At 40.8% G+C, this 24,765-nt stretch overlaps 4 protein-coding genes across 5 annotated transcripts; 1 reads left to right on the forward strand and 3 right to left on the reverse strand.

Moving 5' to 3' along the window:
• The first annotated feature begins 634 nt into the window (after positions 1-634).
• LOC311014361 (prostaglandin E2 receptor EP4 subtype-like) lies at positions 635-2,971 on the forward strand. The gene is made up of 2 exons (XM_084010928.1): positions 635-1,630; positions 2,132-2,971. Exons 1-2 carry the CDS (start codon positions 809-811, stop codon positions 2,453-2,455), a joined length of 1,146 nt encoding a protein of 381 aa, XP_083867054.1. The 5' UTR covers positions 635-808; the 3' UTR covers positions 2,456-2,971.
• Positions 2,972-3,820: 849 nt separating this feature from the next.
• Positions 3,821-15,038, reverse strand: slc35e1 (solute carrier family 35 member E1). Its single transcript, XM_084010929.1, has 6 exons — positions 14,687-15,038; positions 12,563-12,633; positions 9,726-9,863; positions 9,238-9,363; positions 8,894-9,139; positions 3,821-7,934 (listed from the first exon to the last, which is right to left on the reverse strand). The coding sequence occupies exons 1-6, from the start codon at positions 15,012-15,014 to the stop codon at positions 7,701-7,703; spliced, it is 1,143 nt and encodes a 380-aa protein (XP_083867055.1). The 5' UTR covers positions 15,015-15,038; the 3' UTR covers positions 3,821-7,700.
• A 702-nt stretch (positions 15,039-15,740) lies between these two features.
• Positions 15,741-20,374, reverse strand: LOC311015145 (mediator of RNA polymerase II transcription subunit 26). 2 transcript variants are annotated; one of them, XM_084012245.1, is made up of 3 exons: positions 20,026-20,374; positions 18,742-18,816; positions 15,741-18,643 (listed from the first exon to the last, which is right to left on the reverse strand). In XM_084012245.1, the coding sequence occupies exons 1-3, from the start codon at positions 20,095-20,097 to the stop codon at positions 17,069-17,071; spliced, it is 1,722 nt and encodes a 573-aa protein (XP_083868371.1). In that variant the 5' UTR covers positions 20,098-20,374; the 3' UTR covers positions 15,741-17,068. The 2 variants fall into 2 exon arrangements, with proteins under 2 accessions (XP_083868371.1, XP_083868370.1); XM_084012244.1 differs by having other exon boundaries at positions 18,742-18,819.
• A 562-nt stretch (positions 20,375-20,936) lies between these two features.
• smim7 (small integral membrane protein 7) lies at positions 20,937-23,573 on the reverse strand. The gene is made up of 5 exons (XM_084011377.1): positions 23,490-23,573; positions 23,233-23,274; positions 23,074-23,126; positions 22,858-22,948; positions 20,937-21,756 (listed from the first exon to the last, which is right to left on the reverse strand). Exons 1-5 carry the CDS (start codon positions 23,513-23,515, stop codon positions 21,741-21,743), a joined length of 228 nt encoding a protein of 75 aa, XP_083867503.1. The 5' UTR covers positions 23,516-23,573; the 3' UTR covers positions 20,937-21,740.
• Between the last annotated feature and the right edge of the window lie 1,192 nt (positions 23,574-24,765).

Consider the following 24,765-nt stretch of genomic DNA (forward strand, 5'->3'; position numbering starts at 1 on the left):
AAGGACCCTGGTATTGAATCATTTGTTCGGCATATCTTTCAATGCTTAAAGCACTAAAGATTTAAACACCATTTAAAGACATTTCACAGCAACATATTTTTTGTTGCAAAATCAGCGCCCTCTCTCTTCTCTAATAATAATAATAATAATAATAATAATAATAATAATAATAATAATAATAATAATCCTGTTTACAAACAGTGAGATGAGTGCTGATTATCCAAAGTTTCTGGAAAGAGAAGTCTGTTCCTTCAGCTCCATTGTAGTGGACCAGAAATTAAGATGTACGCCTCAAATCTAGAAATAGAACCTAAACTATTTGTAAGGCTAGATAAAAGTGTATTTATTTGTAACTTGGGTGAACTGGACCTTTAAAAATAAAGACTATCTCTTATAAGGAGAGTCAGGCGAGAAGCTGAAATATGAGTCATGTGTAACTGGGAAAGTCTGTCTCTATCAGCAGTTTGGCTGCCACAACTTTTACGCACGTGATGACGCAAACCTGATGGATGAGAAATGAAGCAGACATGATATGAAGGGAATAGAAAAAACGTCTATTTTTGTGTGTGTGTCCTTGTCTGGGACTCGGAGCATCCCATCCATCCCGTCAGATCGATGATGGGTGTTTCAGTATATCACGAGGCAGCCCGCCTCTCTCAGCTCAACAGCTGTGCGCAACGACCTCCGGTCAATCTGGATAAATGCGCAGAGGGAGACCAGCGGAGATTAAAGACCGGTGCTGACTTCGTGTCTTCTCATACGTGGGGGATAAAAAGGGGGATTGCACTCCCCAACAGAGCGAGAGGAAATGCCGCTAAGCAACAGCCTATGGGTGTATTTGGCGATGGAGACCCCGAACTTTACGCACGGATCTGTTTCCATTAATAAATCAAACCACGCGGCAATGGCTTTACCGGTCCTTATGTTCGCCGGAGGCGCCATCGGGAATTTAATTGCCATAATTGTCCTGTCGGTATCCAGACAGGAGAGGAAGTCCTCGGCGTTCTACACGCTGGTGCGCGGCCTGGCGGTGACGGACCTGCTGGGGACCTGCCTGGCCAGTCCGATCACCATCGCCAACTACGTGGACCGGAAGGTGCTGCGGGACCAACACGTCTGCGAGTTCCACTCCTTCTTGTTGCTCTTCTTCGGTTTGACGGGACTGAGCATCATCTGCGCCATGGCGGCGGAGCGCTACGTGGCCATGTGCTGCCCGTACACCTACGAGCGGTGGGGCGTGGACCGACGCTTCGCGCAGAAGTTCCTGCTCTGCATCTACGTCACTCACATCTTCTTCTGCTGCCTGCCGGTGATGGGCATGGCGCGGAGCGAGCTGCAGCCCTCCGAGACGTGGTGCTTCGTGGACTTTGGGACGCACGATCCCGCGGTCGCCGCCTACTCCGTCCTGTACGGCGCCGCCAGCCTGCTGCTCATCCTGGGCACCATCGCGCTCAACCTGGCGGTGTGCGGCGCGCTGCTGCTGATGCGGCGGAGGAGCGCGCGGCGGCCCGTCACCAGGATCAGCGTCCGGGAGAGGTGGAGGGCTCTGTCCTCGGCCGCGGAGACGCAGATGATCGCGGTGCTGGTCACGACCTCCGCGGTGGTTCTGGCCTGTTCGGCGCCGCTGGTGGTGAGTCAGAAGCTTTCATTTCCCCCCGAGTTCAAAGGTCGTCAACGTTTTCAGGCCAAGGACCCCAAAGACTGACCCGATGGAGGGACCCCCTATTACATTAAACCGGGCCAATAATAATGTGTAGTGCAGCCAGTGTCATATGTAACAGTACTTCGTAATGATGTATTTATACATTGCTAAGCCACTAATAAAAAAAGCTTAATAGTATGAACATTGAATGGAAAAACTCAAGTCAAGTAGAATTAATTAAATAATCCTATTTTACTTATAAAATAAAAGTCCCCTCAGAAAGTCTAAAAATTAAACAATTTGAGAAAGGAATACAAAACATCTTGCATGACACACAATCCATAGACATTTTACTATAGGAGTAAATTAGCGCTTGTTCACTTTTAAAAAAGACAAAGAGAAGCCTGAAATAAAAAGTGAAGAGGAAATATTCCATTTCTAAAATCTTGTTTCAGCATGAAGCTAAAGTGACTGGTTTTCCTCTTTCAGGTCCGTGTGTTTGCCAACAGTTTCACGCTGCAGCATGACCCCAAAGCTGACCTGGCTGCCATCCGGATTGCCTCAGTTAACCCCATCCTGGACCCCTGGATCTACATCCTCCTCAGGAGGTCTCTGTTTCACCGGTTGCTCAGTTTATTCCGGCGGCGAGGAGGAGGAGGAGGCAGCACTCGCAGCAGCTCGTTTCCTAAAACACAAGGGAACCTGTTTTACCCTGACCTCATGAGGGACGGCCACGTGTTCACCCAGCTGATGTGCAACGCCAACATCATGACTCAGCTGCCCGCCACCGTCAGATCCACGGAGACAGGCTAAAGATGCTTTGGGCATCTATGGATGTTACTCTCTCAGGCAGCGAGCAGCGCGATGCTGCAGGGACGTCCTCTCCGAGCTGGTGAGACTGTGAAGTCTCTGTGGGCCCCCCACGGCTGGACAGGACCCTCAGGGCTCCGTCAGGATTATCTGCATACAAGTAGATGGCGGCTCTGCATCTATGTGGACGTCTGCTGCAGTGACGCAGGACAGACGAGACCACTATGTGACTTGGATGTCATCATTTTGAGCCTTTTTCACCATGCTCTGGCTTCACCCCTACACCATCATGTCCATAGGAAGCTCCTCATCTTCTCCTCTTCCTCATCAGCTCACCCTCAGCTCCTCCCTCCGCCAGACCAGCCCATCTATAGTAATCTAATCATAACAAACAGTATACAGCTCTTTTTTTCATCTGGAGGGCACGCTCAAGTGACCAGACTCCCGGGAAGATCCAGTTCTAAAAGTCACGCGTTCATATAACAGAAATAACAAATGCATGGACTCCACAAGAGCCTGTTTTTTTTTTTTTTTACGTGAATCTGGTCGAGTTATTTTTGCATCAGGAAGAGACATTTGAAACACTGATGAGCTTGATGAAGCAATGTCTAAATGCTTCATGTTTGTAGCCCGTGTTGTTGGCCTCCCTTATATTTCACATTAGGTTTGAACGCAGTGCTCCCAACGATGGATTTAATGATGATACCTTTTTCCCCCCAGAGCACACGGGTTCAGCAGCCTTCGGTCTTTCAGCTCTGGTTCCGTTTCTGGTGAAGAAAATAAAGAAAAATGAAAAGATGCTGTAATTATGGTCCGTCATTAGACTGCAACTGTATTGCAGCTGAACTTACCTGTGCAGGACATTACACTGGGAGGAGTGCAGGTGATTGAGATTCAGCATATTAGTAACTGTGACATCACGAGAGGGATGGCGACTAATCTGCAGGACTTTCTTTTCCAGGATCTTCATCAAATATGTCTTCCCCAAGATATCTTTGCAGATATCTTTCTTTCCCTGAATGAATGACACTGAATGCCACCAACAAAAGACTAGAATGAGAAAGTGATGAAAGTTATTTTCCTCTGGATTACGCCTTTACGGAAATGCCTCACTGCTCTGACCTCTGAGGAACCTGAAATTGATGCTGCGTTAAGAGTTTTGGCCACAAGGGGGCGGAAAAACTGAAACTAAAATAGTAGTAGTCTGGTTTCTAATACCTGATGGGTATAATACATCCATTATTCAATTTTAGCAAGGAAATATGGGATTTCAAGATGTTGGATTATGTAATGTTAATTAAATTATTCTTCAGGACATTTGAACATCTAAAAAAATACACTTATACATTAATAAAGATATTCAATATGTTCAGTATTCCATAACGCATTTATTTCCCCCCCAAACATTTAAAAATAGCATTTACTAAACATAAGCAGACGAGACTGTGCACAGCTGCACCTCTGTACAACAGGTTTGTACCTTGACACCATAAATAAAAATCTATAAACATCAGTTAAGTAAAAAGCCTGCTTCAAGTTCAATTGCAGACACACAAAAAAAGAATAATTATACAAGTTTTACAAAGTAAGCTCCACTTTCTCCATTCACTAACATTTACATCCCGATTAAAAGATTTACAGGAGAGCAAACATCCAAATTAACAGGTTTTTCTTTCCAGTTAGCTCGCTGTACAGGAAAAAAGAAAAGCCAGTGTGACTACAAAAACTAAATCAGAAAGGAAATTCATAAACTATGTGTCCTACATGTTTGTTTATGAATTCTAAAATCTTGTCCTCTTGCAAACAAGCCCCCCCCCCCCATCCCATCCCGTGGTGCATCGGCATCAAAAAGGGTTACACTTATTGCACACTGCATTTGGCAACACGAGGAAGAAACAAAACGTAAGAAATCCCAAAAAAGTCGAAAAACATTTGCTGCAACAATGGAAAGTGAGATTATGCACAAAAGCTATCAACGTGACTTCAAATGTGCTGAAATGTGATTATTACATTCTTGAACTATGAAAGTAATGTGTCCGTTTCTTCAATAGTGTTGTTTTTAAATGTACACACCACCACACTCACAATGAAGACAGAGTATTTTTCTTCCATCTTCACGTCAAATGTTGTCGAATCATGTAGCGGTGCACAATATGCCCCCCCCCCTCCATTTGTATTGAAATATGGCATCTCTAATTTCAATTGTTTCTCAAAGCATTTGTGAGGATTTAAAGGGAGCAGGTTTGCCTCTGATAATTTGGCAACAATCTGCTTTCTAAGTGATCAAGGAAACGGTGGAAGTGTTGTAGACAAAAGTCGTTTGAAAATGGTGTGTAAACATAAATCATTTAGAGTTGACGTAATGATTTGCTTAGTGTTTAGATATCTATCTGGACAGGTCCTCATAAAGTAGTATTTTCAGACAAAATCTGGGACACTACAGTGAAATAAACATCTGTATGATTCTTGATATCCACTCTTATTTCACCCGTTTTCACTGACTCATATAAATATGGTGGTGGTAGAGTTGATGACGGCATTAACGTTTAAACATACTGGATATGTGCAGGATATAAAACCAGAGACAATAAAAAAATAATTGTTTTCGGCATTAGAGCAACACTTTTTATAATACAGTCATTTAAAATCAATGGAAATGCTGGTAAATGGAGGTTTTCATAGCAGTTGAAGTGAAAATAAAAAGATAAATGATACCTTTATGAAATGCCGACACCAGAGTTTTGATTTAAATTAACGCAGTCCAACGCCTCCAAGTACAACCCCAAAGTATACCACCCACAACAACTACGACGACGGTCTTCCATAAAAATAGACATTTGAATAAGATAGCAATTATTACTGGGCTGCTTCTTTAAAAACAGGCCGTGTTGATCTCCCTGGCAGCTGGAGAAAAGCTGAGCAGCTACGATCCTACAAACAATCTCATCATCAAGAGCTTGTTTTCTCTATAAACAAAAAAGGGACAATTATTGATATAATTTCGTCCGTGGGAAGCCCAGAGCACACCGACCCCACAGAGCTCTTTTGCCTCCATAAATGGGGTTAAAATTCACCAGATAAGATGAACACAATACAGAAAAAAAATTAAAAGAATGCGCATTGTACCTACAAAATGAGCAGTAATTCATTTCTAATGCTGAGACCTTTGAATAAACAACAACTAAAAAATGTTATGCTGCTGCAGTGAGATGCTCAGTGTGCATCAGAGATCCTGCGATGGGAAAACAAAGTGACTAATGCTTCCCTTAACAAACCGTTCCTCTAGCAGTATTACTAAAAGGCTTTTAATTTAATTTAACAATTTTGCGATGTAATCAATGATGATAAACAAACTTCTCGTCCACCCATTACCAGTTGAATCTTTAATTGCACAAACCAAATCTGTGATTTCATGCACGTCTCATCCCGTAACCGTCTTGACACCAATGTTAAAAAAAAAAAAAAAAAAAAAAAAAAAATGCTTTAAATTAAAAACACCCAGTCACAATCTGCATAAACACATTGAGTTGTTTCATGATGTGCAAACTCAGTCTTTGTTTTAAAAACATAAACAGAGCAGCTTTGGTTCAGGCTGAAAAAAAAAACACCTGGTGGGAGAAAAGCTTTGCAGATCGATAACTAACCTATCATCAATTAAAAATTGGTTATTCAACTGCAAACTATGACAGCAAAATAATTCATCTTAACATCTCAACTACATTGTACATGATTAGGCTCCCTAAGATCAAACATGAGCATCCTTACAAGTATGCATACTGAAAGGATGCTTTGTTTTGGTAAATCTAAATTTGAACAACTTTTACATCAATGCTCCATGATAGCAAATTTGAGAATTTGATTTATCATCTCGGGGGAAACGATAGATCTGTGGGAGGTCATTGACCGTTCTAGTTTACAGAAGTGGTCTCACTCCGAACGTTTAATTTAGTTAAAAGGATACGGAGGCTTCACTTTTGTGGTGAAAAGTTCTCGATAAGACTGACTGACCTTGAAATATTACATGCATCATCTTTTTTTGCAGATGCAATGAAGGCATTTTTTAAATATTACTTTTGAAATGTCGGCATTTTTCTTCATCAGGTACTTTTACTTTTGAACATTGGAAAGTGCAGCTTAAATGCTACCGTTACCATGCCAACATGCTCAAAATGACGATGCTAACATGCTGATGTTCATCAGGTATAAGGTTTACCGTATTCAACATGTTAGCATAGCATGCTATTATGCTAACATTAGCAGTAAACACAAAGTACTACTGAGGCTCGAGGGAATTGTGATTCGTTCTGCAGGAATTCAGTCAGAAACGATTTAAAATTCTGACTAGAAACTGGCGGTAGGGTCAGTAGCTTTATTACAATTCATCCTGAGGATGACATGAACGTCTGATACAATTTTTCAGGACAATCCATCCAAAAGATTTAAATTAAAACTACAAATATCAGCCTCAGGGGCGGCATGGGATGAAAAAGTCAGAAGATCTGGGGACCATGAATATCTAGTGGTGGACCCACATTGCCATCCATGCAGTGAAAACACCTAGTGAGAGCCTTATTTTCTTATTATACCATCAGACCAAAGATACAAAATCTTCAGCTGAGCCTAAAAATCCTCTACGGTCAACAAACAAAGTCCCCTCCCGTCCCTTATGAAGAAAAATGACACTCCAAAATATTAAAATGCCTTAAACCAAAATGTTAATAATGCCTTCCACTGAGATTTGTCACAAAAAGTAACATGACTGTTGTTTTCGGTGCAAGTTAGCATTCACATTTGAATAATTACAGCTGACATCCTTTCCCCCTGAAAGTGAACTAACCCCAAATTGTTATGGCTAACAAAACTCATTCAAAAAGCCAATCATTCAACTGCCCTTTTACGGTCTCCACCTGCTGTTGGCACATTTCTGTGTCCGGATAAAATCCGTCACCGAAATGTCTGATGTAAAGTTTTGTTCGGACACATCCCACCCAGTCGCTAACCAAACTAATAAATAAACTAATGACATGTACTGAAGCTGTCGGAAAGTAAAGTTCAGAAAAGGGGGGATGAGCGTGGGAGAGGTCACGTGACAGGCCGGCTCAGTCTTCTGATCCAGAACAAACAGCACTTGCCTTGAGTCTTGTGTGTGGAGCAGGGCTGTGTCCACGCTGCAGGAAGGAGAGGGGGGGAGCTTACACAGTACTGTCTATGACAGCCACCCAGAGCAAGGACAGACTCCTCCCCCCTTTTACACCACGTACTGGTGGTTGCTGCTGCTGCTGCTGTTTGTCGTGTAGGCCTGTCGGCTGTACTGGAAGTGGTCGGTCAGCACGTTGTTGCGGCTGTGCTGCTGGTCTGAGCCGTGGGAGAAAGGCACTGACCCGTTGGCCTGGATCTTCTCCAGCGCCGGGTTGTCGAAGGACATCAGGTCCTGCTTGGCACTCGGCAGCAGCTTCTTCGCCTTGTTAGCGTCGTATTTGGCCTGTGAGCAGAGAAATGGACGTTAAACGATGGGTGTCATTCGAGTCGGTTCCCTGGCTTTGCACCGTTCCTAAATAGGTCAAATGTTTCTCCAAGAGGATAAATAAAGTGTATTTAAGTCCTTATCCTTCAAAACAACCCTCGAAACTAACCTTTTCACTCTTGCATTTAAACTTGTTTAAACTCGTTTGTTTGTTTGTTTTTCTGCTGGCTTGCTTGCTTTTTTCTGTTCTCTTTTGTTTTGATTTATTTTTATGTAAAGCGTCTTTGAGCACCTGGAAAAGTGCTATATAAAACCCATGTATTATTATTATTATATTTTATTACACATAGTGCTGGGTGGTTGAAAGAAAGCATTATTATTATATTATATTAATAATAATGAAATTAATCATGATAATACACCATTTAAAAAGACACCCGGAATATATATGTATATGCAACCGGAATTTGAAGCCCCTACAAACAGAGAAGGACCGATACCACTTACTTTCAGTACTTGCCCATACAGAGTACTTATATGAGTACTTAATAATGCCATTACAGTTCTAACAATAACTTCTTGTGTTTTACCGATACAAACTGAATTTTTGCAGTAGGGATATTGATAATTAACTGTTTAACCGTGCTATCAGCCACACAGTTAAAATAAATATTCAAGATAAAAAACAAAGAGACTCAGAGGAGCAGCTAGTCACTTAAAGGAGTTTTATTACTACAAAATGAGGCCATGGTGGAACTTCTTTTTAAAAAATTACTGTAGGAACCTGCAGGAAGACTTGTTGTTTGGAAACTTCCATATATTGGACAGCTATTATCTGCCGATATTAGGCTCGTCATGTGTACATCAGTACAGGTAGATTAACAACAGAATTCTTCTTCTCTCCTTTAATTTTGACTGTTCTTTCTTATCCCCATTGTTTACTCCCATCCTCCATGCAAGTGGTCAAGTCTACCTACCTTGTTGTAGAGGAAGACCCCAACTATGGCCGTCATCATACCCATGATGTTCGTGGCGCTGACGGGGTTGCGCAGCATTAGCAGCGAGATGCTAATGACCATGATCCTCTTGGTGGCGTTGGCGACGGCGTAGCTGAGCGGGCTGACGATGTTCAGCACGCTGAAGGCGATGACGTTCTGGGCGAAGTTGCAAAAGCCGCTGATGAGCAGCAGGACGAAGGTACCCGACCATTCGGAGATGTCCGCCTGTAAGTTAAGCAGTACGGTCAGGCAACGGCTCGGGGGTCGTAAAACAAGATGAAACAATGGTGTAAATGCCATTGAACAGCTTTACTGCTACTCACCAGGTCTCCATTAACAAGAAACACAGAGAGATCCACCAGCACCCAGGTGGGCAGCATGAAGATAACAGCATTAAACCCCAGAATGTTGAGCAGCCTCAAGTGGTGGATCCTTATGTCACGCAACACCTATTAAAAAAAAGGAGGGGGGAGGTTCAATTAAAAAAAAAAAAAAAAAACAGTAGAAAAATAAAAGTCTAGATGCACCAGCCAGGGAATAGTGATGTAACAATACAATTCTCTATTGTATGTCTCTATTTCTGTCCGTTGACTTCTCACATCTGTTTACATTTTGCACTCTTGCACTTATCCATTACAATTTATGCTCTTAATTGCAATGTTTTTACTTTATTTCATTAATTTATTTTCCTTTATTTGTGACTCCTTTACATTATTGCTGCTTTTCAAAAGTTGAGTTTGAGGATGTCAGTTTCAGGTGTTTAATAACCCCACTCCCCCTCATCATTTGAAATCACCTAAAAATGAGTTACCTTTTTGGAGAAGATGTTCTGGAGGGAGAAGCAGAGCGTGGCAGCCAGAGCACTGATTAGTCCCAAAACATCAAAAGACATCTCGGTCACCGTAGCCAGCAGCACTCCGCCAATGATGGGGATGAGAGAGACATACACCTAGGAAAAGGACAGAGACAAGAGGGCAGAGGACAGTCAGCAGAAACTAAAACAAAACAAAACTTAAGCCGTTTATATCAAAACGGTATAGAGTCCTGCACCACAGAGTTTTGCATGGAACATTAAGGTGACATTTCCAATATGCCCCTGAGAGAAAGAACTGCAGAAATAAATTATTAATCTTCCCAAACACATATCAGTATAATGAGTCACGCCTTAAGAGGCTGCAGCTGGACATACTAAGCTCTCGAACTGAGACCACATACACACACACCTCATGGGCTGAAACTATCAGAAACACATTCATCCAGATTTAATTTGCATGTTGGAAATGAGAGCGATGCAGTAGTTATGAAACCCACTTGTGCATCCATCCACCCATCCACCCACCCAGTCACTCTCCTTCCTTAAAACCAATCGCTCACAGTGAAACCGCATTGCACTGACAAGATTACTGCCATCGAAAGAGCCAACTGCCCTTAGCTTTATTTTCCAAGTAAGCCATCTCATTCATGCAAATAAAACTAGAAGAAGTTAGAAAATACTTTAAAAGAGAAGTACACACACACAAAAAAAAAAAAACTGGTTTAGCCAGACTCTCTCAATAGTGGTTCTACAGCAAAACTGTGCCTTTGAGCCAGCTCTCTCTTAATTTGTTGGTAGTTGATTTCAACAGCATGCACAATGAGGAAGCACACTTGTTTCCTCTTTGTGACCTTGATGATTAAAAGAGGCCTCCTCCGTTAAGCAGAGGCCTAGATTTCTGGCCCATTTCACATTTTCCCCCGACTTAATTTGGAAATTCACCCTGAAGGCTTTCTGCACTCAAAAAGGAAAAGTTGGCGACTATGAGAATGTTTAGTCATATGTACTCAGTTCTTGGAAGATCCACTTTATAATATACACTTGTGCATACTTTTATGATGCCTCTCTTATGAATTGTGTGGCAGTGGCACTGAGCATATGTTAGACCTGATGTTGAAATTCTCTTTTTTTTTTTTACACAATGGTAGGTATATAACTAAACTGAGTTATATTTGTTTAAGTACTAAATCAGTCTTTTAGAAGTTCTGACGTATTCATACAACTTAAGGTTCTTCAGTTAGAGCAAAGTGTGGCCTGCTGCTGCTCCTCTACAAACACAGTAACGCGTCATCAACACGGACATTCCTGTGGAGCCAGACATTTTTGAAAATACTTAACTGTCCACTGTAAAGTAAACATGACAACCTGATGTGAGAATGAGGAGTCTCCTTATTCACATTTAACAAATCAAACCTGTAAAATGTTCCACCATCTAGGATGGAAAGTTAAGCTGTATTCCAGAGGTGTCTTTCCCCTCATCAAGCAGCAATCAACCAAGTAAAAGGCAGATATTGAGATTCGTCTTACAAACAGCAGTACAGAGCACACCGCTGTGGTAGAACTACATTGTAGGTAGCACAGCCAATCAATTGAACAGTTTGAAAACTGAACAGAGCTTCTCATGCAAAAAAATATATCATAGTTTCCACATAATGGTTGCCATTAATGCAGTATTTTATGGCGTTCTATGGCGTTTTGTATCACAACTTTTTTTTTTTAGTTCATTTACAGTGAGTGCACACATAAGAATTGCAGAGCATAAACAATTAGTCAATTAATCCACTCATAATTCGACTAAAAATTATGATTTTTTGTGTGACGGTGAAAAAATAATATGAAAGTAATATTTCTGATTTTTTGCGATCTGACTAAGCAAGATATTTAAAGACTTATCGCTCTGGGAATAGTGTGATCAGATCTCACATCCCATAGACCAACATTAAATGGGGGAAATAATACACTTTGAGTAAATTGGTATGCAGTGATTTGATCATGTCATCATTTCACAAACTTGTGGTCTAAATTGTGAATAAAATCTAACAGAATTACTTATTGGGGGTTTTGCATTGTGTTTTGACAAATGTTTTTATTGTCTTTTTTCAGTTAAGAACCTCTCATTTAAAATGACGCTGACATACCGCAGTTTGATACACCCCAGGAAATATGTGATTACCTCGACTCAAACTGATCATCTAATTCCTCATCTGTGTTTATTGCAAAACTATCCGGTTATGTAAATACAATCAGGTGAAAGTATTTCGCTGGAAGGCTCCATGAAATAAAAAAATAAATGGTAACTATAAAGACGCATGAATTAAAAACATAAAATAATAAAAAATGTTAATTCAAGAAAAACAATAAAGACATTGCAATTATTATAAATAATGTACAAATAAGCCTAATAGTCAGACCAAAACCTGAAATACATAACATAACCTGAAACTTCTCTCAGCAAGTTTCCCTCCTACTACGGGATTCAAAAAAATCAAATCAATCAAAGAATGCGTCCACATTGCAGGTGTTTTATCCTGAAAAAAGCATTATACTTTCAAAACAGGAAATCTAGCCCCCCTATTACTGCTGCTTTGGAAATGTTCAACCACTTGATGCCTTTCCACCACCTGCACATTAAAATACTTTGCATGTAAGAAAATAGCCTTTCTTGCATCCCCCTCAGAGACAAAAGCCCCCACAGATGCTGCAGATGGCGTAATATGAGATGTAGTACAGGCACAGAAACTGTGCCACATCACCACTGCTCGGCCTCAGAGACCGAGGGAAGGTGGCTGAAACAGAAGGCCTTGTGTCTTGTAAGCTGTGTTGAACCTACTCACCTTTGTGGTTTGCTTCTCCTTCATGATAATTCTTGATAACAGCACTACCCATATTGGCATCGTGGCTTTGACTGTGTGAGAAGAAAGGGGAGAATGTCAGCTTGGAAGTATAACAATCAGTTTGTTGTTTTTATGACCAACATCCAATGCCAACAGCTGCAGGTTGAGTGTTCAAGATGTGTGTATACACGCTCCTACGTCAGAGCCTCTGTCAAACACACCATTGAACTGCGTCACTGACTGTTGCACCATTAGGTTTATCCTGGTGTATCCTGGAGTGGTCATTCTCTAGTAAAATTCAAAAAGTACTAACATTTTCAACATGTATTTCAGACTTTCAATCCTTCACAATTCAGCACCATTGACAATTGCCATCCACAAGTAACATCACTTTCAAACTTTAGAGAGAGATTTCTAGTGACTTGGCAGTTGTGACCCTCAAATTGTGTCCAAAAACAACCGATGTTCTTTGAAATAGTTCAGAGGACAGAACGGGCTAAAAGAAAAATAAGTAAGTGTTAGGACCATGTTTATTCCTTGGTTCTATACACACACTGAGTTGCCTGTTTACTAGGCACATCTAGCAAAAACTAATTCTGTGAATAAGAAGAGTATGGTGTTCAATTTATAATAATTCTGGAGGCGGTAGTGAGCTTGAGGTGCTGTTGACTTTATCACATTATAGGGAGTGGTGTTTCTAATATTTTATCACCTCATATGAGAAACACCTCGTGATTACACAAAATGGTTCAGAAGCACCACAAATTGCAGCCTCATAAATTGAATAAATGCCTCGTTATTACATTAATACCTCCATGAAGGCAGGATTTTTTTTATAACCGAGCACACAATTTTTACTGTCAAAGAACTGGTGAAAACTGCGGGAATGTACTTTAGATGAGTAGTTTTAGTAGTAGGCTGTTCAGTTATTTTTCTTGAAAGAGATTCATTGATTAAACCTTATGGTAATCTTGGAGGCAATGTGCTGTGGCGATGTATTGTGTTGTAACTGTATTGCATTATACTAAGAGGTGTTTCATTTAGTAAGTCCAACCGTATTGACATAGTACTAGGGGGCTGGACAAAAGCTTAGAAACATCTCACCACAAACTATTGCCTCGAAAAAAAGATCAAAGAACATTAACACCATGTCAAGTCGAAACTGACCATGAAAACAGTAATTAACGTTTTAATAAAAGGACTGTTGCATGTTGACTGAATTGTATTTAGCTAGGGGGGAAGTTACCTGACAAAGTGGTGATAAGTGTGTAACTCAGTCACGAGACAGACAGCTAGAGTTATTGAATTCCACAACAGGTAATTCATTCATTCTGGGGAAAAGTCAATTACATGAGGAACTGTGGTCTGACTGTTATCTGGTGGTCTGACATCAATGTTAAGGAGGTGGGAGGGGGAGGGGCCATTTATGGCTGTAACTTTGTACAATTTTTTGTGGAATGGGGATTGGTGATGTTTGTAAAATGTTATGATGTAAGTTTTTTTTTTTTAGGGTAAGTATACATACAGATACAGTTGCAACAGAGCTTGTATTATCATGATATCGTTTTGTTTTTAACTCGATGTACATTCAAATGTTATTAATTTATTGTTCCACCAACCTGCCATGAGACTACAGGTGGAAATAGCAAGTTTGCCAAAGAAATGCAATGTATCGCTACTTGTTTTATATAAGGCTCGTGCATTATTGTCCCTGTTTAAATAAATATAATACAATAAAATACAAAAAGACACCAATACGCCAGGTTCAGCAATGGACACCCCCCTCCCCCTGACGTAGGATATCAGCTTTAATTATGTTGGCTAGCTAGCTAGCTAACAGCAGACAGTTACGTTATTCGTAAATGGAGCCTTAAGGTGCCCTATTTGTAGTTAGATGAACCGTGGTAAGTTCATTAACCCCGTGAAAGCACAACCTCCCGTAAGGTCACGGTTAAACCCAACCAAAAAGCTTGTTAACCGTCGGTGTCGCCGCCGAGTTGTCCGCGGTTAGCATCGAAGCTAACATGTTCCAACTGACGGAACAGCAGACACATCATCAAAAAATACCCATGTGGCTTCACTTCGTTACCCAAAATTTTAGTCGAATAGGGGGATGGTACTCACCGGTGTGTGCGTACGAAACGGGTACTTTCCATATGCTGAAGTGTGCCGACACAGATGCAAAGTATTTTCCGAAAGCCAAAGGCAGGATGTACCACCGGTAGTACCTGCTCGGCAGTTCTGTTTTGGGGACTCCCCATGCCCGCAGCAACGGCGGCAGGAAGACGACGATGGAGATGATGTGAAACAGAGAGACCGTGACCGGGTACGGGAATCCGTTCAGGATGATTTTGTTGACGATGTTGCCTCCCGAGCTGACCGTGTACCAGCCCATACACAGGAAAACTATCCGGATCCCTTCCCTGACAGGGGGCCGGTCCGCCGCAGCCATCTTCCAGCGCGGAGTGACGAGTCACTTGCGGTGTGTGCAGTCTGGCTCTTCGGGAGGGGCGGGGGGCAGCGAGCGCGAGCTCCACTACCAACAATGAAGAAAGAACACGGCTTCCGGTCACAAGTTTCAAAATAAAAGCTATTACGCATTTGTGGTTAGAAAATGCAACTAACATTTAAAACGGTCGTTTTTAATGTCAAACTAAAATCGGTTTAAAATAGTAACTGAATCACATTACATAGATGTAAACTAATATAGTTCAAACTTTTAATCCAAACCCCCCCCCCCCCCAGAACAGCCCTAAACCTAAATAAACATGGTACAGCAGGTCTGCTGCAAATAAAGACTGAAGACTTTTGTTAGCTGCCTTTCAGTAAAAAATACTATTTACTAATTCCTCATACTGCACTGTAACGTCTATTCCTTTGATATTCTTGGTTGTTTTTTTAGATTGTATTTGCTTATGTTTCTTCCCAATGCTTTTAATGTTTTATGCAATTCATGTTGAATTGCCTTGAAAGGTGCTATACAAATAAACTTGCCTTACAAAGTACAAGAGCATATGTGGTTTCCTTGAAAAAATACCATTCAAAATCATTATATATATATATATGAGATAGTTACCAAATTCTTTGTTGAACTGTACTGTGGGGATTAATTGGTCGATTAATATGAGTACATTGCAAAGAGCCTGCAATAAATGAGTAATAAGAAGACAATCACAATTCCATTTTTTATTAACACATATTACCCTGTCCACTTAAAAGGACTAAGTAGCAAATATGTTCTCTTCTGCATTCCACTGAACACAAAAGGCAAATTTCTGTACATTCACTAAGGCTCTGTCTTTAGGGAAAACACAGGTTTCCATAAGGCAAACAATATCTACAGGAATGATATTAAGTACTTTATCCAGCATGTCAATTTGTCTCAGTTCTTCCCGACAGTACAAAGATGCAAGCTAGTAGCATAATCTCCTTTGCCATTTTACTTCATATTTTACAGCCTCAATAGACAGTAAAAGGAGAAGGCAAGTACTAAATAAAATGACTTCACATTATCAAAATGTGTCATTTTGGAGAGTAAGGTAGCTGATATTGATGATCAGAGGAAAAAAGCTTGGACTTTCACTGCTGCATCACTGAACCAATTCTGAATTCGAAAAAACAAGCACATTTTCTTGTGTAGCCTAAACATGTACATTAATCGTAAAATTAATATATAAATGGAAATTCACATCATACGTGACAGCCACATTTCTTTATCAGCAACATGCATGGTTCAACCCCTACACCCAACAATTCTTTCTCACCCCAAAACTACAGTCTCACATGACAGTGTCATGTCACTTTTATTTAATAGCATTCAAAACTGAAAACAGTTATTCTTCCCGCTAAAATGTGCTGCAACACAGTTGTTTAATGGATAGAGTGGTATTGAATGTTATCAGAAATGTTTTCCACAGCAGTTAATGCCAATGGCAATGATGATAGTTACTTGATGATAGTATTGATTTCAGCTTTAACAGCCTGTTCAAGATGCATGAGACAATGCCAACAAAAAATTCATTGGTAGATGTATCTGGTGGTTGTCTTCTACAGTTATGTAGCTTAATACTGTATATTGAAATGTGAGGAAGTTGATTATGACTCAAACTTGAATTCAACTTAAAAGCAAGGGGGATAATATAAGTCGAAAAAATGTAGCTGTGCAGCTTAATGCAATTGCCTCTCTCATTCTCTCATGCAAAGAATGGCAGGTATTGGGAACTAATCTGTATTCTAAACAGTTACAGAACGCACATACAGTAACTAAATGGTCAGATAATGCATTGCCTTCCTTCGTGCTGTCCTCACACAATGTTCAAAAACTCATAAAAACACTGATTATGCCCCCCCCCCCCCCCACACACACACACCTTTCACAAATGATGCAAAACAGCAGCTTACATTTAAATAAAGAGCACGCGCACACACGCGCACGCACAAAGAGTTCCTCCGCTTTACAATGACAGCAGCTCACAACATCCAATTTAGAAAAACCAGACCTCGGTTTCAGTCCAGACAGACATACGGCAGTATGTTTAACCTGCTCTCATCTTTGTACAGGTCTAAAGATATGCATTGGGTCCAGTCATACCAAGCGCCCTTTGTGTCAAAGCAACCATTGACCCCGGACCAGTGTTCATTGTGTAATCTGTTCAAGTCTTTGCCGACGACTTCTCTGCTAACCCCCGGTAAATCACTGGCTGGGAGTTCTGGTGCCAACACGTGGTGCAGTTTCTTGACATCTGTACTCCGGTGTTCCTCTTTTTTCAAGAACTCGGTCATGAAAAAGTGTGCACCGGGGGCGTGGGCGCCCGACGATGTCAGCACGTTGCTTTGCTGGCTAAGGTACGACTGGATGATTTCGCTCCTCGACAGCTCTTTCCAGTCCGTCTGCTGGAAAGGACTGGGAGGAACTGGGGGATTCTGCATCAGCTGTTCCGACCACTGAGACTCAGGTCTGTGGCCCAGTCTGACCTCCCCCTCCTGGCAAGAATCCTTATAAAAGGAGGGTTTGATCTGTCCTGTTACGGGGTCAAATGTCAGTCTCCTGTCTTTTAATCTGACGGGTTTATTGCTTTCTTCTACAGTCTGTCCATCTAAATGTATCACATGGTCCTTAGGCCTGTGTTTCTGCCTTTTCCTTTTGTCTGTGTTGTTAACCGCACAATCCTCTTCTACACTGACCACATCGCTGCAGGAGGAGGAATGAGAGTTGTGACGAGACGGACTGGGAGGCCTGCTTTGAGAATCCACATCTGAACCACCCGTGTGCAAACCCTGAACACAACCATTGAATGGTTGAGTGGAAGTCCCCAACCCAGAGATGTCCACAGACCCAGGCTTCATAGTGGGATTAGAATGACCCTGTGCTTGTGATGCAGTCTGTTTGACCCCAGCTTCCTGCTTTGGAGTTTGAGGACTCTGTAAGGAGCAGCGTGGGCTTCTGGGTCGATTATGCCCCCCAACGAAAGCTTGCTCCTGTCTGGCTTGCTGCTGCAAAACGGATGCTTTTAGTAAAGAAGATGTGCTCGGAGGCTTGCTGTATCCTGGGGTACTTGGATGAGGTTTTACAGCATTCACTGGAATTTTATTTAGCCTGTCATTGTCCAAAGGCTCAGAAAGCTCCCTGTCTAAAGGCTGATGTGCACGAGTATCTGTCAAAATTTCAGAGCCACTGCCGATTCCATTGGTTGGCAGCAGTTTGGAATTTTGTATTTTATCATTAAGAGTCGTTTTGGATATCTTGGCTGGTAGGAGCTGCCCTTCCTTCTGGTCACCCTTACGTTTCCTGTTGCTCGATTTCTCCACTCCTGGGGAGCGATGGTTGTTGAAGTCATTTCTGTTCTTCAACTCTGGACCTGTTTTACCTGATGGTGTGGTGGCAGCAGGAGTGGAGATGCAAGGGTGAGCACCGCCATTGGAAGACCATGATGCACCGCTGTGTCCTTTGGACAACGCCTCCCCCTTCCCTGGCTCAATTAACTTCTGCCAGTTTCGCAGGAGCTTCTTGGCCCTTTTTGCAAGGTCCTCGTTCTTGGTTTTCTTCCGGACATCGTTGATGAGCTTGCCAAGGCGGGTTTCCTTTAATAGAAACAGATCAGTGTGAAATATCAGCTATGACCTGACTGGATTCATTTTATTTTTAAATGTACATACACGTAGGTCTGAATGTAACTCACCTCCAGTGCCTCTTTGGTGATAGGATATTTCTCCAAATATGAGATCACCTCCATAACTACCACCATGTTGCATATCTGCTGAAAAGACACAAAAGGTTTATATATTAAACAATCTGATGATATCATAAAGTTGTCAGCATTATGACAACAGCGTTCACGTTTACAGCTGTTTCAGGCAGCCAGAAAGTCGAGGCATGATTTGAATAGACTTTCAAATGTGCACCTGTTTGACAGTCCTACTGGTTTCAGACTCACATTTGACAAACTGAGATCCTATGCAAATGTCCCATTTTATCCCATATGATAGAAATAAGACAGAAGTTAATTCAACATGGACCTGCTCCAACTAGAATTGGCCCGATATGACCAAACATACCATGAGATGATACAGATGTGAGAGAGATGTTTACTGTAGCAGTAAACCCATTTAATATCTATGGAAGTTAGGAACCTTGGCAGGAAATCTTAATTAAACGCACACATTTTTCCTCTTACCCATAGTAATATTTATCAATCTAGATTGTTTTTGGTGACTAGTCTAGGAGATGTCTGCCTACTCTCAAAATATAATGGGACTGTATGGCACTCAAACAGCAACAGCGAGGTCTCTTTCCAGATATCATGAACCTGGTTACTCAAAGATAATAATCCACATACCTTATACTACATTATACTACAGAGATCACAATCAAAAGGTATACAAAGGTAGCGAATAACACGTAGCCCCATTCAATCACGCTTATGAGATTGCCATTTACAATACTTTGCAAGTTTGCCAATACCTGTGGTATAAACAGAAGTGGGCACCAGCATCCCTCAAAACTTTGGTGTTTGGTAATATTATAGTATTAAAAATTACCACAAAAGTTCTGTAACATAGCATAACAATCTCATCAGCTGTATTTTAAAGAGTAGACATCATAATATGTTGTATATGAAGCCCAATTATTCAACGACCCAGTCACTTTACCCACAGATTTATACTTTGTACCTGGTAGCTCAGTTTAGCAACTCTCCAGTCCCTTTGGAGCAAGCTAACGTGGCTAACATCTACAACGGCTAGCTGAAGTTAGTTAGCAAAGGCATTGGAATGCCTTGGCATTACTCACTCAAGATAGCTAACGTTAATGGTGTTAGCCAGCTAATTTGTTAGCAAGCAAACTCCGTCATACACCGACTGCCTTCACTTTGTCAACCCCGGGAGGAGTCTGCTTGGCCTTGTTGTCTTTGCCGGGTCCGCGGACACGTTCGTCCACCGGGAGCGGAGCGGTTTTAAATACTCACATTGCTCTGGCCGTCGATGGCCTGTAGCAGTCGGTCTCTCATCACCTGCGGAGTGGCTATAGCCGCTGTCATCGCCCGGCGGTGTCTCGGGTCAGGTCGGACCCAGACAGCAGAATCCCCCCTCCTCCCCCGAAGAAGAAGAAGAAGAGGCGGCGGCGGTGGGGGAAACCTGTCGACACTTACAGGTCCAACGGAAGATATTCTCTGCGGGTGAGCACCATTTTTTCCTATGATGCCTTATATGTTTTGTTTGTTTTCATTCGCCGCCGTCAAGATTTAAAACACGGACGCGGAGGACAGAAAATCCACTCAGGGAATCGGCTACCCCCCTAGGCTGGTAGCCTCCTCCTCCTCGGTCTTCTCATCGGGCTTTTTGTTAAACACTCGCGCAGAGCATGATGGGAGATTTTTACGTAACCAATTGTTCACATCCAATCCGTTCTAGGAAAGATGGAGAGTAGCCTTTCCTTCATATTATATTACTATAGATATTGTTATAATGTATGTATATGTATATATATATATATATAATATTTCCTTCATATTATATTACTATAGATATTGTTATAATGTATATATATATATGCTATTTTTATTTATATAAATAGAATTCATTTTTTAAACTTTATATATATATATATATATATATATATAAATAAATATATAAACATAATATACTGTATATACCAAGGATCACTCTGCTCGCCACATTTTATAGTACATTACTACATTTTTTTCTATCCATGTTTGTATTAATCGTTCCCCTTTCAGTCAATATCGTATGCATTGCTTTTTGGCTTTTTTCACTTGATGAAACCGTTACCTCATAGCGATAAGGTGTGGAAAAGACTATATATAGACTGTAGACTATAGTGTTTGGATCCTGCGACATCTAGAGCAATACTTCACAATTGACAATAAACGGTTTGCTTTTATTTTTGTTATGTTTAAATGTCAGTGGAATTCTAATGTCACATATTGCATGTTTACCTATTTATTATTTTGTAAACACAGCACATTTCCCTGTTGTGGCACAAATAAAGAATGATCTTATCTTATAACATAACAGCTGATGAGTACATTTGGAGATGTTTGTACAGAGGAGATAACAAATGGGTAACAGGGCCAAACCCAATCTGGTGATCAGAGTGGATGCTGGGTTCATTTCAATCAAGTGTGAAACCACTTTCAAGACCACGGAGATCAAATTCAAACTGAGCAGAGAATTTGATGAGACGACCGCAGACGGCTGAAAGACCAAATCCATCATCACTTTTGAGTGACAGTGATCATTTCGACTGGTCTGTTGAATTCAACTGATAAATTGGAGGCTCCTTAAATGATGACACAAAGGTAAAAAAGTCAGAGAAAAACATTTTTTATCCGGTTAGTGAAGGTTGTCCATCATTTTGAACCCTGCTTTTTGTGTAAAAACCCAACTGACATTTGGGAGAAAAAAGCCTATGTTCTATAATGAAGCTCAGGGGCACAAGACAACATATCAAATACAAATGTAACAATTTATGTGAAACAAAATAAATACAGCGATTCATAAATTCCTGTACAGCCAGAAGCAGATTTGTGATTTGGGGGATGTCAAGGAAATGGAGCACAATTACTGTTAAAAGGGCTAAAAACAGCAAACTCCGATGAGGGAGAAGATGCCGGCATGCACCTTGGAAAATCAGGAAAAGTCCAGTCGCCACAAATGTCGATCACGACCCAAACAATCTGTGAGGATTAAAGACAGTCAGCCAATTAGAAAAGCAACAACTTCATTCATTTGTAGGACATTTCTATTCACAACCCGAAGCATAATTGAACAAGAAGGAATGATGAAGTAATCAAAGTGGGCTTGTAAACATTATTATTATAAATACGAAAAATAATTTATGTGTAACTAACCTATGAAGTATTTTCGTATTCCTACTTGAAACCGTTGATTAAAAATGTTTCTTCGCGGATTATAATTGGAAATAAAGCCCGGTTTTCTGCCTGTGATAAACATTTCATGAGTAAAATTAATTTTTACTACACAGAATCAGGAAAAAATGTTTTTGTTGCAGTAAGACCTTTTTGGCTAAATGCTTTAACCCTGAAACATAACTTGAAAACGTTAAATTCTTTACACAAGGTACCATATTTCAAACTTAACAGTGCCATAAAATCAACAGAGAGATTATTCTTAAAGAATAAGGCTTTTGTTTATGTTTTCTTTTATACGGTCAACAAATCTCATTAGAAAAGCATCCCATCATTAGTCCAGTTCCCAGTTCTTTCTGACAACCATACCCTCTATCTGTCTGTTGCAACCCAAGCCCACTGTTTCCTAATGTAAATCTGCAAAACTAGGTCACATATATATAGTTTCCACTGTAAAAAAGGCTTAGTAGTCTCTGAAAACCGCTGGGCACGGGAGTTTTAACAAATGTTATTCAAACAAGAGTAAACAGTGTACGTGTTGGTGACTATTTTTAGACGTGGATTCATAAACAGTTGGTGCTCTAGTGAGTTTTCCTAACAGCAAGATGGTGTACGAGGGAATGACAAAACAAAAATAAACATGTCATCCTGTGCAATAACACTGACATGCAACCATTATAGAGCTCTTATGGCAAAAAAAGTATAAGATATATATATATGTAGATAGTCTTCATATACACAGACAATACTTATTAGTGGGATAAATATATTCATGGGCTTTGTTCGGATTAAGAGAACTATCCTTTATAGTAACGTTTTGAGTGTTTCTCAAGATATTTCAGCATGTCCACTATCACATCCAACCATTACACGTCTACAGCTACATAACCACAGTCATTGATTACTCACAGGACCATGCAGAACATCATGAAGATGTTCCACAGAGCGATGAAGATCCGAAAGTATCGCAGGCTGAGCAGAAACTCTCTGATGTTGTCACCTGAAAGACAAGATTTCCTTATGGTAGAGCCGTGAGAACACCAACACGTACACCTCACACACAACACACACCTCACACACAACACACACACACACACACACACACACACACACACACACACACACCTGTTGTCGGTGATCTGGACTCATCTCCAAATCCTTGGGACTCCTTCCTTTTGCTGCAAAAACATCCACCGTTAAACTCCGACTGACTGACTGACTGACTGATTGTTTATTTTGCTTTGTATCTCTGATTGCGAGGTTGAGGGTACCGTAAATACTCACAGTTTGAAATTCAGCACAGCCCCAGCATTCACCAGTAGAGTCCTAAGGAGCACACACACAGAGAGAGAAACTGTTAGTTGAGAGGTAGCTAACAGTGTTATCTGAGCTCATTTTAGCTGCCAAGCTGGCATTAGCACGGAGCTAGCTTGTTATTTAAATAGCTTGATTCACCGCTGTCTAATAACAAACACACAGAACAGTTCTACTAAATAAAATAGTCTCCGTTGGTGAAACATGTCAGAAACAGACACATTTACCCGAATAGCAACAGATCCCCGATCATTTTTCCAACTTCACCCCAAAGAAGACTCACTTCCGTGTTCGTCTACGCAATCAAAAATCTGACCAATCTCGTTTCAGAGGTTTAGAATGTGATTCTGTCGCCCTGAGTACTAACTGTCAGGCTGTTCCTGCCAGGTTGTGTTCCTTCGACTTGTTACAGGCGGTTTTTAATTATAAAAAACAACAGTGAATGTCACAGTTCGAGGTATTGACGGGGTGAATAGGTTGTCTTTGCAACCCCATAACAACAGCTGAACATTTCTGCCTGAAAGACTCAATTGAGGAAAACTTGACAATGTTAAGTTGTATTTATACGCGATCGCCACCTGTAGACAAGAAACTGAATCGCAGCAGATTCAGACCTCCAAAAGTAGGCTTGATGTTGTTATATACCTCCACCTTGACGACACTGAAAAATAACATAACTTCATAGTTTATTCAGTTATTTTATTTAAGGTGGATATCGTGTACCACCAAATTTGGGGAGTTTTTGTGTGTGTTTTGATTTGCTACATGCAAATGATATCTCAACCCTCTTAGGCTATAAAACCGTCGTAATAATTATTTCTATTGATGTTCTTGCGGTACTTTGCTTTATTGTTTATTATTGTTTTATTCAACATTTTTTTGGAGATTTTATAAATGTAAAATGTAAATTTAAACATGTATATATATATATGTTTAATACAATTTCAGATTTATAAAATGTGAGGCTTGGTTGCCCCCTGGTGGTGGAGGCAGAGACCGTGGTTCTTTTATTATTCTCCAATGATTAACGCAAAAAATAGGAATAAATGTATAACCAAAATACATTAAATCCGGTTACTGTTCATTTATGTAGGTTCGGTATTACTGCGCCTTTCATCTCACATTTCCGCATCATCTTGAAGAATGTAAAAAAAAAAAAAAAAAAATAGCCGGTGATATCGCCAAATGTTGTGCGCGAGTCTGCAGCCCCGGTACAGGATCTGATCTGGATTGTGGGATGTGTTTATTTTTTAATATATATTAAAGGGGGATTGGTGAGAGTCTTTGTCCGTATTAATGCACTGGACATTTTCCTCAGGCTATGTTGTGTTTCCAGGGTAGAAAAAAAACCTCATCATTAAATAATCATTATATCGACGACGACAAAGCTTTTTTTCTTTCTCTCAAGCAGCTGTCATGTAGCGAAACCTCCTGTCGTCTAAAATGCCGAGAAGCTGGCTCGAGCAGCTGGCTCGACCCGCATGCTGATGATGAAGATGATGA

The sequence above is a fragment of the Eutrigla gurnardus genome, assembly GCF_963514095.1.
Source record: "Eutrigla gurnardus genome assembly, chromosome: 6".
In the NCBI taxonomy this organism is placed as follows: Eukaryota; Metazoa; Chordata; class Actinopteri; order Perciformes; family Triglidae; genus Eutrigla; species Eutrigla gurnardus.